The sequence below is a fragment of the Hylobates moloch genome, unplaced genomic scaffold (genome assembly GCF_009828535.3).
Source record: "Hylobates moloch isolate HMO894 unplaced genomic scaffold, HMol_V3 SCAFFOLD_6, whole genome shotgun sequence".
NCBI classification, from domain to species: domain Eukaryota; kingdom Metazoa; phylum Chordata; class Mammalia; order Primates; family Hylobatidae; genus Hylobates; species Hylobates moloch.
The window spans coordinates 5,530,582-5,543,703 of NW_026652281.1; the positions used below are offsets into that span (position 1 = coordinate 5,530,582).

At 52.4% G+C, this 13,122-nt stretch overlaps 1 protein-coding gene across 1 annotated transcript in view; it reads left to right on the forward strand.

Annotated features, from left to right (window-relative positions):
- The first annotated feature begins 1,036 nt into the window (after positions 1-1,036).
- The window catches only part of COTL1 (coactosin like F-actin binding protein 1), a 52,508-nt gene continuing 40,422 nt past the window's right edge, over positions 1,037-13,122 (forward strand). Inside the window, exons 1-2 of the mRNA XM_032156298.2 lie at positions 1,037-1,277; positions 1,535-1,617. Coding sequence (XP_032012189.1) covers positions 1,201-1,277; positions 1,535-1,617 — 160 coding nt within the window. The 5' untranslated portion in view covers positions 1,037-1,200. The remainder of the gene's footprint in view (positions 1,278-1,534; positions 1,618-13,122) is intronic.

A 13,122-nucleotide genomic window follows, 5' to 3' on the forward strand; every position in this document is an offset into this window, starting at 1 on the left:
CTGGATGAGGGAATGAATGAATGAGTCAATGAAGGAATGAGGAAGGCAGAATGAGGCAGCTCTTGCTTTCAGAGGAGCCCAAAGGGAGAGGTTAAGATAGGAATGCAAATGACCAGAATCCAGAGTAAACGAGAGCCCACCAGCGTTTTGGAAGCAGTCCACTTTCTACCCCCTCCTATTTAAAATGCTTCATTCTTTCCAATTCCTCTCCACCTAGAATCCATGGAACCAAACGCTGGGGTAGGGACAGTGGCCAGCCTGTCTCCTTGGGTTTGATGCATTACATCATCCACGTGGAGGTCCCCTGCGGAGCTCCGCAGCCCTGCAGCCTCAGGGGCAGGGGGGTGGGGAGAATGAGGAAGGGGGAGAGGGGGAATAGGAGGAGGGAGTAGGGGACAGGGAGGGAGGAGATGCAGGAGGGTAAGTGGAGAAGAGGGACAGGAAGCCAGGGGGAAGCAGGGGAGGGGGTCAAGGAGGAGGAAAGAAGAGAGCTTGGGGAGAAGGAAATAGGGAGGGCGGAGAAGTTTTGGGCTGGGATAGGCAAGAAGAGGGAGGAGGAGAGAGGAAGAAGAATAAGGGGGGAAGGGAGAAAGAGGGGGAGGGAAGAGGGGAAGAGGTCAGGGAAGTGGGGGAAGCAAGGAGTGGGGGGAAGAAGAGGAAGGAGGAGGGAGAGGAGGAAGGCGGGGTGGGAAAGGGGGTTGGGGTAGTGGGAGTTTCCAGGAGGGGTGCGGAGGGGAGGAGGGGAAGTGAGAAGGAGAAGGAGAAGGAGAGAGAAGAGGGATGTTGGAGGAGAAGAGAGCGGGGGGGTGGGGAGAGGAGGGAGAGTGAGAGGGAGGGAGGAGGCAAAGCCCCTACTCCAGCCCCCACCGCGGAGTTGCGCAAGCCTTCCGGGCTGGGATTGGCCGCCGGAGAATCAAGACGCTCCGCCCAAGCAGCCCGGCGGCCAATGAAGAGGCGGGCCGCGGCCTGGGCGGCCAATGGGCGTGGGGGGGCGGGGCGGCCCGCGGCCTCGGGTCCCCGCGCGCTCTCCGTCCGCAGTGGAAGCCGTCGCCGCGCTCGGAGCTTGCAGGCGCCGAGTCGCCGTCGCCACCGCCGCCAGCCCGTGCGCCCTCGGCGCGTACCCGCCGCGCTCCCATCCCCGCCGCCGGCCAGGGGCGCGCTCGGCCGCCCCGGACAGTGTCCTGCTGCGGCCCCGAGGCGATGGCCACCAAGATCGACAAAGAGGCTTGCCGGGCGGCGTACAACCTGGTGCGCGACGACGGCTCGGCCGTCATCTGGTAGGAACTTTTCATTCCTCTCCACGCCCCGCTCCCCGGGCTTGCGCGGGGCCTCGTGCACCGAGCCGGCCTCCCGGCGGGACGGATTCGGGGCCTCCCGCGCTGTCTTCCTCGCCTTATACCGGGACGGCGTGCCAGGCCCCCGCGGGCTTCTCCGTGGCCAGCGCGTCTGTTAGATTGTCCTCTGCAAGCGCCGCGCCGCGCGGCCACCAGCGCTGATGTGTGTGTGTGTGTTTTTTTCTTCTCCCAATCCAAAGGGTGACTTTTAAATATGACGGCTCCACCATCGTCCCCGGCGAGCAGGGAGCGGAGTACCAGCACTTCATCCAGCAGTGCACAGGTAGGGAGGCGCGCCTGCCGGGCGGATGCGCGGTCGTTGGGAGGTTGTCTGCACCCGGGGAGCCCTGGCCAGAGCGAACCCGGGAGGAACCGGTGGCCGCATGGGGTGCCCCTGGCGCATGGCGTGGGAGGAACCCGATGTGAGCGTTTTAAGGCTTCATAAAACCTTCTCCCCTCTGGACATCCCAAGCAACAGAAGTGACCCACCTGCCTCCGCCATCCCACAATGCCTTCTCCAGGCGGGGCAGCTCTTTTGCCCCCTGCAGTTCACTGATTTTTCCAAGGTCAACTTCTGTGTTTCCAAACTCCAGTGTCCAGCTCTTCCCACTGTCCCCTTTCACCACTCACTGAGCCCAAATACGAACAGGCTAGGGGGCTGCTTGGAGGGGAAAGAAACTCAGCCGCGCCCTCCTTTCTCCCACTATCATTGTCTGCTTGTGTGCTGATTTTATGTGATTTTTAATTTGACGAGTAGAATCAGATGCAAAGGAGTACACACCATATGATTCCATTTATAAATTCTAGACAAGGCGAAACTAATCTATGGTGTGAATGTCAGAATCGAGGTTAGCTTTTGGGGGTAGATAGCCACTGATTGGGAGGGGCACACCACTCGGACCGCTGGGAGCTGAAAATGTCTCTGTAGACATTTGTTGATCTGGGAGGGGGTTATGCAGGTGTGTACCCACGTGAAAAATCATCAGACTGTATACTTCAGATATGTGTGCCTTAGGCATTTCCCTGTGGTCTGTGAACCATGAAAAGAAAGACCACGTGGCAGGCATCGCTATAAACCCCTCAGTAGTGGCAGAGGCTCTGTGATGTTGGTAATGGGACCTTTTAAAGAGATTGGAGAATGCGACTCCCTCCCACCTCTGGTCTTTAGTTGGATGCAAACTTTCCGACAAAGGCAGCACAGCCCGGAGGTTAGGGCGTGGACCCTGAGCCAGACGGTGTGGGTTATTTATTTATTTATTTTCTTTTTGAGATAGAGTCTTGCTCTGTTGCCCAGGCTGGAGTGCAATGGCACAATCTCAGCTAACTGCAACCTCTGTCTCCCGGGTTCCAGCGATTCTTCTGCCTCAGCCTTCTGAGTAGCTGGGATTACAGGCGCCCGCCACCACGCCCGGCTAATTTTTTGTAATTTTAGTAGAGACGGGGGTTTCGCCATTTTGGCCAGGCTGGTCTCTAACTTCTGACCTTAGGTGATCTGTCCACCTTGGCCTCTCAAAGTGCTGGGATTACAGGCGTGAGCCACCGCGCCTGGCTGACGGTGTGGCTTTGAATCCCTGAACGGCTGCTTCCTGGCTGTGTGGTTTGGAACGAGTTCCTTAATCTGTGGGGGCCTGGGTTTCCTCACCTACACTCTCACAGTGCTGTTGTGAGGATAAGTGAGTCAGTATGTATACAGTGCTCAGAACAGTGCCTGTACAAGCTACATGATTGTTTGCGAAATAAATAAAATGTACAAAATTGTGCCAAGGGATCATGTGGGTGTTTCTTTCCTTAACTGCTTCCATAATCAAATTACATTTTGCATTTAGTTCAATTCAAAGGATATTTGTGGAGTGACTACTAGAGGCTGGGTGATACTAAGTACCCGCGTGCACGCACTCTCACACACACACACACACACACACACACACAAAACTAAAATTATTCCTTGAGCGCTGCCTCTAGATATTCATTCATTGCTTTGGTAAACAGTTGGCCTAAAATAGCAGCATAAGGCACTGCAACGATGTGGAGAGTTGGCAGGGCAGGATTTGAACCCAGGCCTCTGTCCCTCCGCCTCTGTGGTTGAATGCTTTTGCAAGTGGAGTAAGTGCAAACTCTTAACTTTCTCCCCTCCAGTTAGTGAACAGCCAGGGGCTTTGCCGGGTCTGAGGCTACGCTTTACAGACCAGCTTCCCTCCCTAAATTCAGCTTCTTTCTTCCCGCTGGTCACCCATCGCTCCCTTCCCCCATGGAACCATGTTCTGCCTCTGAAGCTCCTGTTCTCTCCAGCAAGTAGAAGGTGAAGAAAAAAAGCATCCATCCCATGAGAAGAATCCTGGTATATGCTCCCAGGCCTCGGCCCACTCTGGTGTAGTGGGAGAACACTTCCCTCCTCCCACAGGCTTGTGGTTTTCTGCTGAGACCCACCCCCTGCCCCCCAGGGACGGGAGTAGGGAGTGGCGCGTCTGGCGAGGAAGCTAAAAATGCTCCCCTGCTGTGTGTGGATCCTCATGAATGGGCCATGGGAGCTTCAGCTGCAGTGCTTTCTTTCCCCAGCCATCTGTTGGACCAATGCATAGGAGAATTATGGTTGCCGTGTCTGCTCTTGTTCCTCTCGGAAAAGCTTGTTCCTTCCTGCCGTCGTGTCCTCATAACCCAGGGACAATGGACTCAACACTGGCACTGGCTGGATAGTAGTCACCACGCTCGACGTGCGTTATCTTGGTCATGCCTCAGAACAGCCCGGTGTGGCAGGTACTAAGGTTGTTCCTATTCTACAGATGAGGAAACAGGCCCGGAGAGGTTAATAGGCCTCCTGCGTTTATCCAGCTAGAAAATGGCAGAGTCGGGACTTGAACCCAGGCAGGCTGGCTCGGGGCATGTGCTGTTGGCTTCTCAGGAGGTCGTTTAGATTCTCACCTCTCGTGGGATTGCTTGCAGGTTGCAAATGACATTTTTGCCCACTTGTGACGCAGAGAGGGCTCTTTTGTGGCCCCAATTCCCTGCCCGGTATCCTGCCAGGCCTGAGAAGAAAGGTTCCACTCTGGCTCAGGCTTCCTGCTTCCAAACATGTCACAAGGTGGCCAGCAGACTTGGAAGGCCAGAAACAGCACCCAGTTTCTTCCTTATAAACTCAGGGTGTGGCCTTCCTGGGGTCCTGCTCTTCTCCCAACCCTCCCTGCTGTGGCACTCAGGCATTCTATCTGAAACACCCCCTTCCCTGGCCTTCCCACCTCAGGCTACTGTCCCTTCTCCCCTTCCTCTCCCAGGGCTTTCCAGAATGGGATGTCTCCACCCAGCCTCCCCTCCTCATCTCTCCCCAGCCTCCTGGCCTGGCCTTTCCTCCCTAGGAGCTGTTTTCCAGAGGGCCACTGGGTGTCTGTGCTGCCAGGCCAGTTCCCCCCCGACCCCCGCACTCATCCTCCCAATCTTTCTGCCTGCTCTGGGTCTGCGCTGCTTCTTCCCGAGCTTTCCTGGCTCCCGGCCTTCCTCGCTGCCTGCTCCTCCACTACCTCTGCTCTTGCTTCTTGCTCCGTGGCTCAGTTTGCCTGGGATGGTCAGAGACCTTGCAAGGGTGGTGAGAGATGCCCAGTGCAGATGAACGTAAGCAGAAAATCCACTGTGGTCTCTAGGTTGGAAACTCCAGGGGAAGTTCTAGCAGCAGCAAAGGCTGCCCAAACTCCAAACAGCCTCTCCTCCTCCTCCTAGCTCTGTCTTCATCCTTCACCTCCATTCTTGCAGGGAACAGGGAGGTTTAGCCTCTGGGCAGAGCCGTATTGGTGGAGAGACGGAGCAAGCCTCTTTGCCAGTGATTTTGGGGGTCCCTGGACTGTCTTTGGCCCTGAGGTCATGTGCCCATCCCTAGACCAACCACGGCCAGGCCTGGATCAAATGCCCACCTCTGGAGGGGGGGAGGGGGTGGGGCAGCCGCACCCAAACCAGGAGACTGACTTGGGGAGGAGGCTTCCTAGGGAAGAATGGCATGCCGCTTTCACAAAAGTGTCCATTTGCCCCTTAACATCTCTGCCTTCCTCTTTATAGCAACAGTCTATTTGCCCGTAATCTTCCTTGTCTGGTATCCACTCTGTCCTCTCTTGCTGGGGTAATTCTTTCTACTGTACATTTCTAATCAAGTCACTCCTCTGCTCATTAACCTTCTATGGCTCCCTTCTGCCCGTTGGATTACACTCAGGCTGTCTGCTTGGCTTTCTAGTCTGTTTGTCCCCACCCATATCTCCTCTCTAGTAGCTCCACACAGCCTCCCTCACACACCTGCGACCCAGCAGTGTAACATTTCCCGTCTTGGTGCTTTTGATTTTGGAGGTTTCTACCATGAGGAATTCCTCTTCCCCATCTCAACTCATTTAGGACTCAGCCACCCACCTAGCTTAGTGTGATTCCTTCTTCATTTCAACTCTGAGTACACTTTGGAATCAGAAACACTCTAGTCCGGGCGCCGTGGCTCATGCCTGTAATCCCAGCACTTTGGGAGGCCAAGGCAGGCGGATCACTTGAGGTCAGGAGTTCAAGACCAGCCTGGCCAACATAGTGAAACCCTGTCTCTACTAAAAATACAAAAATTAGCCGGGCATGGTGGCCGGCACCTGTAATCTCGGCTACTCGGAGACTGAGGTGGGAGAATCACTTGAATGCAGGAGGCAGAAGTTGCAATGAGCCAAGATCGCGCCATTGCACTCTAGCCTGGGCAACAGAGTGAGACTCTGTCTCAAAAAAAAAAAAAAAAAGAAAGAAAGAAAAGAAACATTCTAGATTGACATTTCAGCCTTGCTTCTCACTCACTGTGTGTGTGGCCTTGGGCAAGTGCGTCCCTCCCTCTGTGCCTCAGTTTTTAGGTCTGTAAAATGGGGATCCTGACATGCCTACCTCCGAGGGTGACTGGGAGGGTTCACTGAAGTAATGCACCTAAAATGAGAGCACAGGCCACAGTGTGTGTTGGCTACCCTTACCACTGCTTTTCTTTTTCTTGAGACAAAGTTTTTCTCTGTCGCCCAGGCTGGAGTGCAGCGTCTGCCTCCCGGGGTCAAGTGATTCTCCTGCCTCAGCCTCCCAAGCAGCTGAGACTACAGGCATGTGCCACCACACCCGGCAAATTTTTGTATTTTTAGTAGAGATGGGGTTTCACCATGTTGGCCAGGCTGGTCTCGAGCTCCTGACCTCAAGTGATCCACCCGCCTCGGCCTCTGAAAATGCTGGGGTTACAGGCGTCAGCCACCGCGCCCGGCCTCAAGTAATTATTTTTACTCTGATGGCACTCGTGGAGGCATTATGCTTTCCATTCGGAAGCTTTCAGTACACGTCCCCGCTCAGCACAAAGTAGGCACCTGGCTCAGGCTGGTATGCAATAGGCATTTGGCCCCATGTGGACACACATTAGACCCTTGGCCCGGGTCTGCATGAAGGAGAATGGTGAGAGGTGCTTAGCCCAGTGGTTCAAGGTTTGGGTTTTGTCCGATTGCCTGGGTTCAAATACCTGCCATTCGTGTGCTCTGGAGCAGGTGAGTTACCCATCTGGTAACCTGCTACAGTGCGGTTATTAGGAGGATTAAGGAAGCATGTCCTTATGCTGCTTAGGACATCGTGAGCGCTCCGTAAATGTCAATTACTGTGATTGCCATTTTTGTTTGTGGAATTTAAGTGATGTGGAAGTAGCGTTCAAGAGCACCAAGAAGACGGAAGGGGGAAAGATGATGGGAAGGAAATGGGTGCCGAGCTGGGCTGGAGGGTCACAGGTTCACCTGACAGAGCCACTGGGAGCCAGGAGCAATCAGGGCTCAACTGGCAGAGGTGGAGGGAAAGGGGCCATTTACCAGACTGGTCATATGATCTACCTGACCACAGCAGAAACGGCTTACAGATCATGTATGTGTGGCGAGGCAGTGGCTGGGGCTGTTTATGAAATCACATTTTGTTTCTGCACCATTCAAATAATCCATGTTCTTTGTAGCATACTCATAAACCAAGACTAAACCAAAAGAATAGAATACCAAGTAGATATAATACAGATATAGTTTTGCAAACACTCAGGAACTTGTTCCTTCATTCGTTTATTCCTTCATTCTCCTGTTTATTCATTTAATTCATTCAACATATGGGACTGCTACTCTGTGGGGCACGATTGTAGGCACTGAGGATAAATATAGAAGCAGAAAAGGCCCATGTCCTCGTGGAGCTGACATTTTATTGTCATCTCCCAGGACAGACCACTGGTCCCATTTTTATCTATATTCTTGAAATATTTTTCTGTGTGTAATTCTACTACAAAAGGGGATCATAGATATTTTCGAGCCACCTCCCCCAACAACTGCAATTCCAAAGTTTCCTCCCTATCTTCCCCTCTTATTCTGCAATACCAGTTTAAAAATGGCTACGTAGTTTCTCTCTTACAAATGTAACATTGTTAAACCAATCCTCTATCCATGGACCTCAAATTATGTGTTGCAAGCAGTTTTATTTTAGAAGGAATCCAGGCATCTGGGAATGAGTCCAGTTTTCTGTTGGCGCAGATTTTAGAGCTGATTGGTTAAGAGCATCAGTGGTGGTGCTGGGGCGTCTTGCTTTGAACGATAGCCTTGCTGTGCTGTGTGACCTTGGGCAGATCTCCCAGAGTCTCTGTTTTCTCGTCTGTAAAGATGGGGATAATGACTGCCTGTAGGTTGCTGTAAGGATAAACTGGCATGTTCCATATAAAGCTTGTGGAGTACTGCCTGACACAGAGTACATGCTCAATAAACGTGGTTATTGTTAAAGTAGCACCCTCGGAAGGTGTTCCATAGCAATGGATAGGCTGAAATAAATTTGAGATGTGGGGTGGTTACCAGAAAAGCCTTCTTCATGAAGGGCAGCATCAGCTTGGTTGGAGGCAGGTGCGCTGTGACATTTGTTGGATGATGGTCTGGGTGGAGATGATATTCCCATGAGGCTCTGGTCAGCCAGTAGTGTTTAACCCAAAACGTCACAGATAGAGATGTAGGGATTGATGTTTTTTTCTGTCCAGCATTCCCTCCTTTGGGGGAACCTCTCCCTTCCATTTCATAATAATCCTGGTCAGGCAATGTAGTTCCTGTGAGAGTGCACATAACCCAGACCTGTCCAATCAGAGCAAGCCACTCTTCTGCTAACTGATTGGTTCAAGGGCCCTTGTGACTCAATTCTAGCCAATCAGATTTATCCCTGAGACTTTGGACAGAGTTGTTGGTAAAGAGTCTTTTTATCTTTCTCCGGGATTAAAACAAATAAGAATGATGATGGCTTGGAGCTCACAGGGTGTGTCTACCATTTATAGATAGTACCTGCTGAGAACTCAGGAACAGAGCCTGGTGGTGGGGGTGGAGACAGGTGACGTGCCTTAAAACTCTGGGATCCAGCCATGCCTGAAGCTTTCTCTTTAGATGGTTCACTTTCATGAGCCAAGTAATATTTTTTCTTAGGCCAGTGTGAGTGGGTTCTGGATTTAGTTTCCATCTAAAAGAGTCCTGGCCATAGTCTCCAGGTTAGGCAGCTGGACACAGTCTCAGAGGAGAGGAGAATCCAGGCTGGACAAGGAATTTAAAGCCTCTCATGTGAGAACTGACTGAGGAAACTGGGCATATTTAACCTTGTGAGATCAAGAGGAGAGATCCTTGGGAGACACGAGTGTTGTCTTCAGATGTTTGAGGGGCTGTGACGTGGAAAGTGTGGACTTCTTGTGTTCCTACCTTACACCAACCCTATGTGGTAAATGGGACCACGCAGTAGGAATTCAGGGATAGTGTGTTAGTCTGTTCTCATGCAGCTATGAAGAAATACCCGTGACTGGGTAATTTATAAAGAGAAGAGGTTTAATTGACTTACAGTTTTGCAGAGCTGGGGAGGCCTCAGGAAACTTACAATCATGGCACAAGGGGAAACAAACACACATGGCAGCAGGAGACAGACTGAGAGCCAAGTGAAGGGGGAAGCCCCTTATAAAACCATCAGTTCTGTGAGAACTCACTATCATCAGAACAGTATGGGGGAAACTGTCCCCCTGAGTCAATTATCTCCACCCCGTCTTGCCCTTGACACTTATTACCATCCAAGGTGAGATTTGGGTGGGGACACAGAGCCAAACCTTATCAGATAGATTTTGGGTTGACCTGGAGAGGAAGAGGCCCTTAAGGTAGAATGGGCTACCAGAGGAGAAAGTGAGGTCCCCATCATAGGAGGTATGTCAGGAGAGTCTGGCTAACCACTTGGCACAGATGTTGAAGAAAGGATTGAAGGAGGCTTTCCTTGCCTCTGCGCTCTCCTGTCTCACAGCCCCGTTTTCTGGCCTGCTATGCCTCCAGGAAGACTGACTGGCCTTAGTGCAGGCCTAGGGGATGCCTCTTGGAGGTGGGATCAGCCCTACCTGGATGACAGAGACTGAGAGTGGCAGAGAGGTGGTTCCTACAGAAAACTGGAGTATAGTTACCAAAAGAAGGGAGCTGGAATGCTGAGGAGTCAAATTCACTTGTGCATGACCTCTGCATGTATGGCAATACAATACACAGAGAGTTGGCAGTCTATTTATCATGCTGTTTTGCACCTGAATATTTTTTTTTTTTTTTTTTTTTGAGACAGAGTCTCGCTCTGTCGCCCAGGCTGGAGTGCAGTGGCGCGATCTCGGCTCACTGCAAGCTCCGCATCCCGGGTTCACGCCATTCTCCTGCCTCAGCCTCTCCGAGTAGCTGGGACTACAGGCGCCCGCCACCACGCCCGGCTAATTTTTTGTATTTTTAGTAGAGACGGGGTTTCACTGTGGTCTCGATCTCCTGACCTCGTGATCCGCCCGCCTCGGCCTCCCAAAGTGCTGGGATTACAAGCGTGAGCCACCGCGCCCGGCCTTGCACCTGAATATTTTTTCCCTAGCTGCACATACACACACGGGTTTCAGAAATTTGGGCCAGAAGGGAAGGAGAGAAACTGCTTTCTTTCCTGAGGTCTAAGGGAAGGTGACATCAAAAAGAAGCTCCAAATCTGTGACAGGGCTTTGGGCAGTTACAAAGTGCTGAACCGTCTGTCCGTTCTGCATGTGACAAACATTTTATTGAGTTCCTACTTTGCTCCAGAAACAATGTTGGGTTTTTAATTTAATTTTTGAGACAAGGTCGTGCCCTGTCACCCAGGCTGGAGTGCAGTGGCGCGATCTTGGCTCACTGCAACCTCTGCCCCACAGCTCAGGCGATTCTCTTACCTCAGCGTCTCCAATAGCAGAGACTACAGGCGCCTGCTACCACGCCTGCCTCATTTTTGTATCTTTCGTAAAGATAGGGTTTCACTATGTTGTCCAGGCTGGTCTTGAACCCCTGTGCTCAAGCGATCCACTGGCCTTGGCCTCTCAAAGTGTTGGAATTACAGGCGTGAGCCACCCCGCCTGGCTGGGTTTTTATTTTTAAGTGGTACCCTGAAGGGCTGCTAAAACATTACCTTTGTAATTTTCTGCACTTTCCAGTCTCCCGTTGCCTTCTTTGCCCACACATCTGTTGCTGGGAGGCCTTGAGCCACGCTGCATAGCTTTTTTGTGTGTCCACAGGGGCGTGGGCTTTGTGGTGGCTCTTTCAGTCTACTGCGTGGTGATGTTTGTGCTTTCTTGTCCGTTTGTGGCCGTGTCACCCATGATGAAGGATGATAGATGTGTATCGTCCTGGTAAGTACAGGGTCTCAAGTTCAAAAAAAGCATTCCCTAAACACTAGTTGAATTGGGTTTTTGCCCCTTGAAAATATTCAGAAATTAATGCAAACTTTTTGAAAGCATTGCTTACAGGTTTTATAGGTGTTATAAATACCTCCTTGTCTCCCATCCTTTCTTTACCCCATTTCATTCTGGTGCCCACCCACACCCAGAGCATGGAGCTCTATGCCTAGGTCTTTGGTAATATTCCAGTTGCCAGATTTAGTGGTCATTTCTTTGTCTCTGATCCACTTTACCTCCCTCCAGCATTTGCCAGTGGCCAGCACCTCCTGAAAAGATAGTCCGCCTCGCTTGTGCTTCTGCTTCTGCATGGCTAGACTTGCCTAGTTCTGCTTTTATGTCTCTCTCCTGTCATTCTCACTTCCTTCTGCTGCTTCTTCTGCTTCCTGCCTGATAAGTCTAAGCGTTTCTTAGGGCTCCACCCTTGATCATGACCTTGTCTTCTCCAGGATATTTCTTGAGCATCTACTATGTGTCAAGCCCTTTGCCAAGTACTGAGTTGAGTCCTTTCCCTGACCCCAGTGAGCTTGCAGTCCAGGCCAGGGTGGCTTTCTAACCTTCAGGTCAGGTTGCTCCCCCGCCTGCCACTCCCAACACCTTTTCCCCATAAGGTCCAAATGCTCAGACATGACACGGGGTGCCCTTTATGACAGGCGCTGGCCAGCCAACCCCTCCAGTGCGTGTCTCCAACACACATGATGCTGACCTCAGGGATGCCCAAGTCCCAGGCCCTACGCAGGGGCTCTGCGTGTGTTAGCTCATCTAATTTATCTTCTCTCTGAGGGAGTAATGAGCAGAGTGACACCCACAAGTAGAAGTTATCCCCACTTCACTGAGGAGAAACCTGACATTTTCCTTGGAGAGCCAGAGTCGCTTGCTGGAGATGCTGCAGTTGGGAAGAGCTTCACTTTGAATCCAGATCTGTGTCCGAGGCTCCCAGCTCTTCCCCTGTGCCACGCTGCCCTCCTTCCCGCTTCCCTAGGCCTGTGGACTCTCTTCCCTCTGCCTGCACTGTCTTCATCTATTTTGCCTTCCTGGAGGACTCCCACACACCCATCAAGGCCCAGTGTGAATGTTCCCTCTGCTCGGATGCCCTCCTTGTCTTCGTGGTGCTGGTGTCCCGTGTGGTGGTTGTGTGCATGTCTGTTTCTTCAGCTCCTTGGCGCAGTCCTCCTGGAGAGAGGGACTTTGTCCCTTGGGTGGTATCCTTGGCGGGGAATCCCCATCCTTCATAGTTAGCTGGCTCCCAATCTCTTTCCCCCATGGGTGTGTTGCTCCCTTGAGGGGGCCCAAGTCAGGGGCTGAATCCTGGGTCATAGGCTTTTCCCAGCAAGTGCTGGCTGTCCACCCCTTTGTCTCTTGCTTATAGAAGAGAACCCATAATGCCTGGGTTCACACTTCAGCTCTACTTCTTATGAGCTGTAGGCGCCTGGGACAGAATCCTACAGTTACTGCTGTGGGCACCTGGGACAGAATCCCGCAGGGACCCTTAGAGGAACATGGAGGGTGCAGCCCTGGGAGGCGGGGGCACATAGCCACCGACTCTTATCCCCCATTGGTTGAGGGGTCCTTTAGGGGCTTTAGCGTTTCTGCACTCCAGGCTGTGCCTCTGTGAGGTTGAGCAGCTAGACATGGCAGGATGTCATGGTGTACCCAAGTGGCTGTGCCCACAACCACTGAAACTAGACCTGGCCTTCGAGAAGGTGACAAGGAGTCAAAAAGCATCTCCTTGCAGCATTTAGCAGTGCCTAAGATCATAGCCACATGTGCAGTTATGCACCTGTTTGTCGTGTGACTTTCCTGGGAGCATTCAAGCCCCGTGGGGCAGCAACCTGGTCAGCTTTGTTCTCTGCAGTATTGGCAGCGCTGGGAACGGTACCTGGCAGCCTGCACAGATGTCGTTGAGTAGGCAAATGAGTGACAGTCCGATGTCTGAGAGCTAAGCTCACACAGGAGGGCCTGCTGTCCCCTCCTCCATAGTAACAGCGCAGTGGCCCACAAGGCTCCCGGCTGCTACCACTGGCCATGTGACTGCTGTGGCCCCAGGCATCTTACTCCAGAGCCCAGGCATCGCCA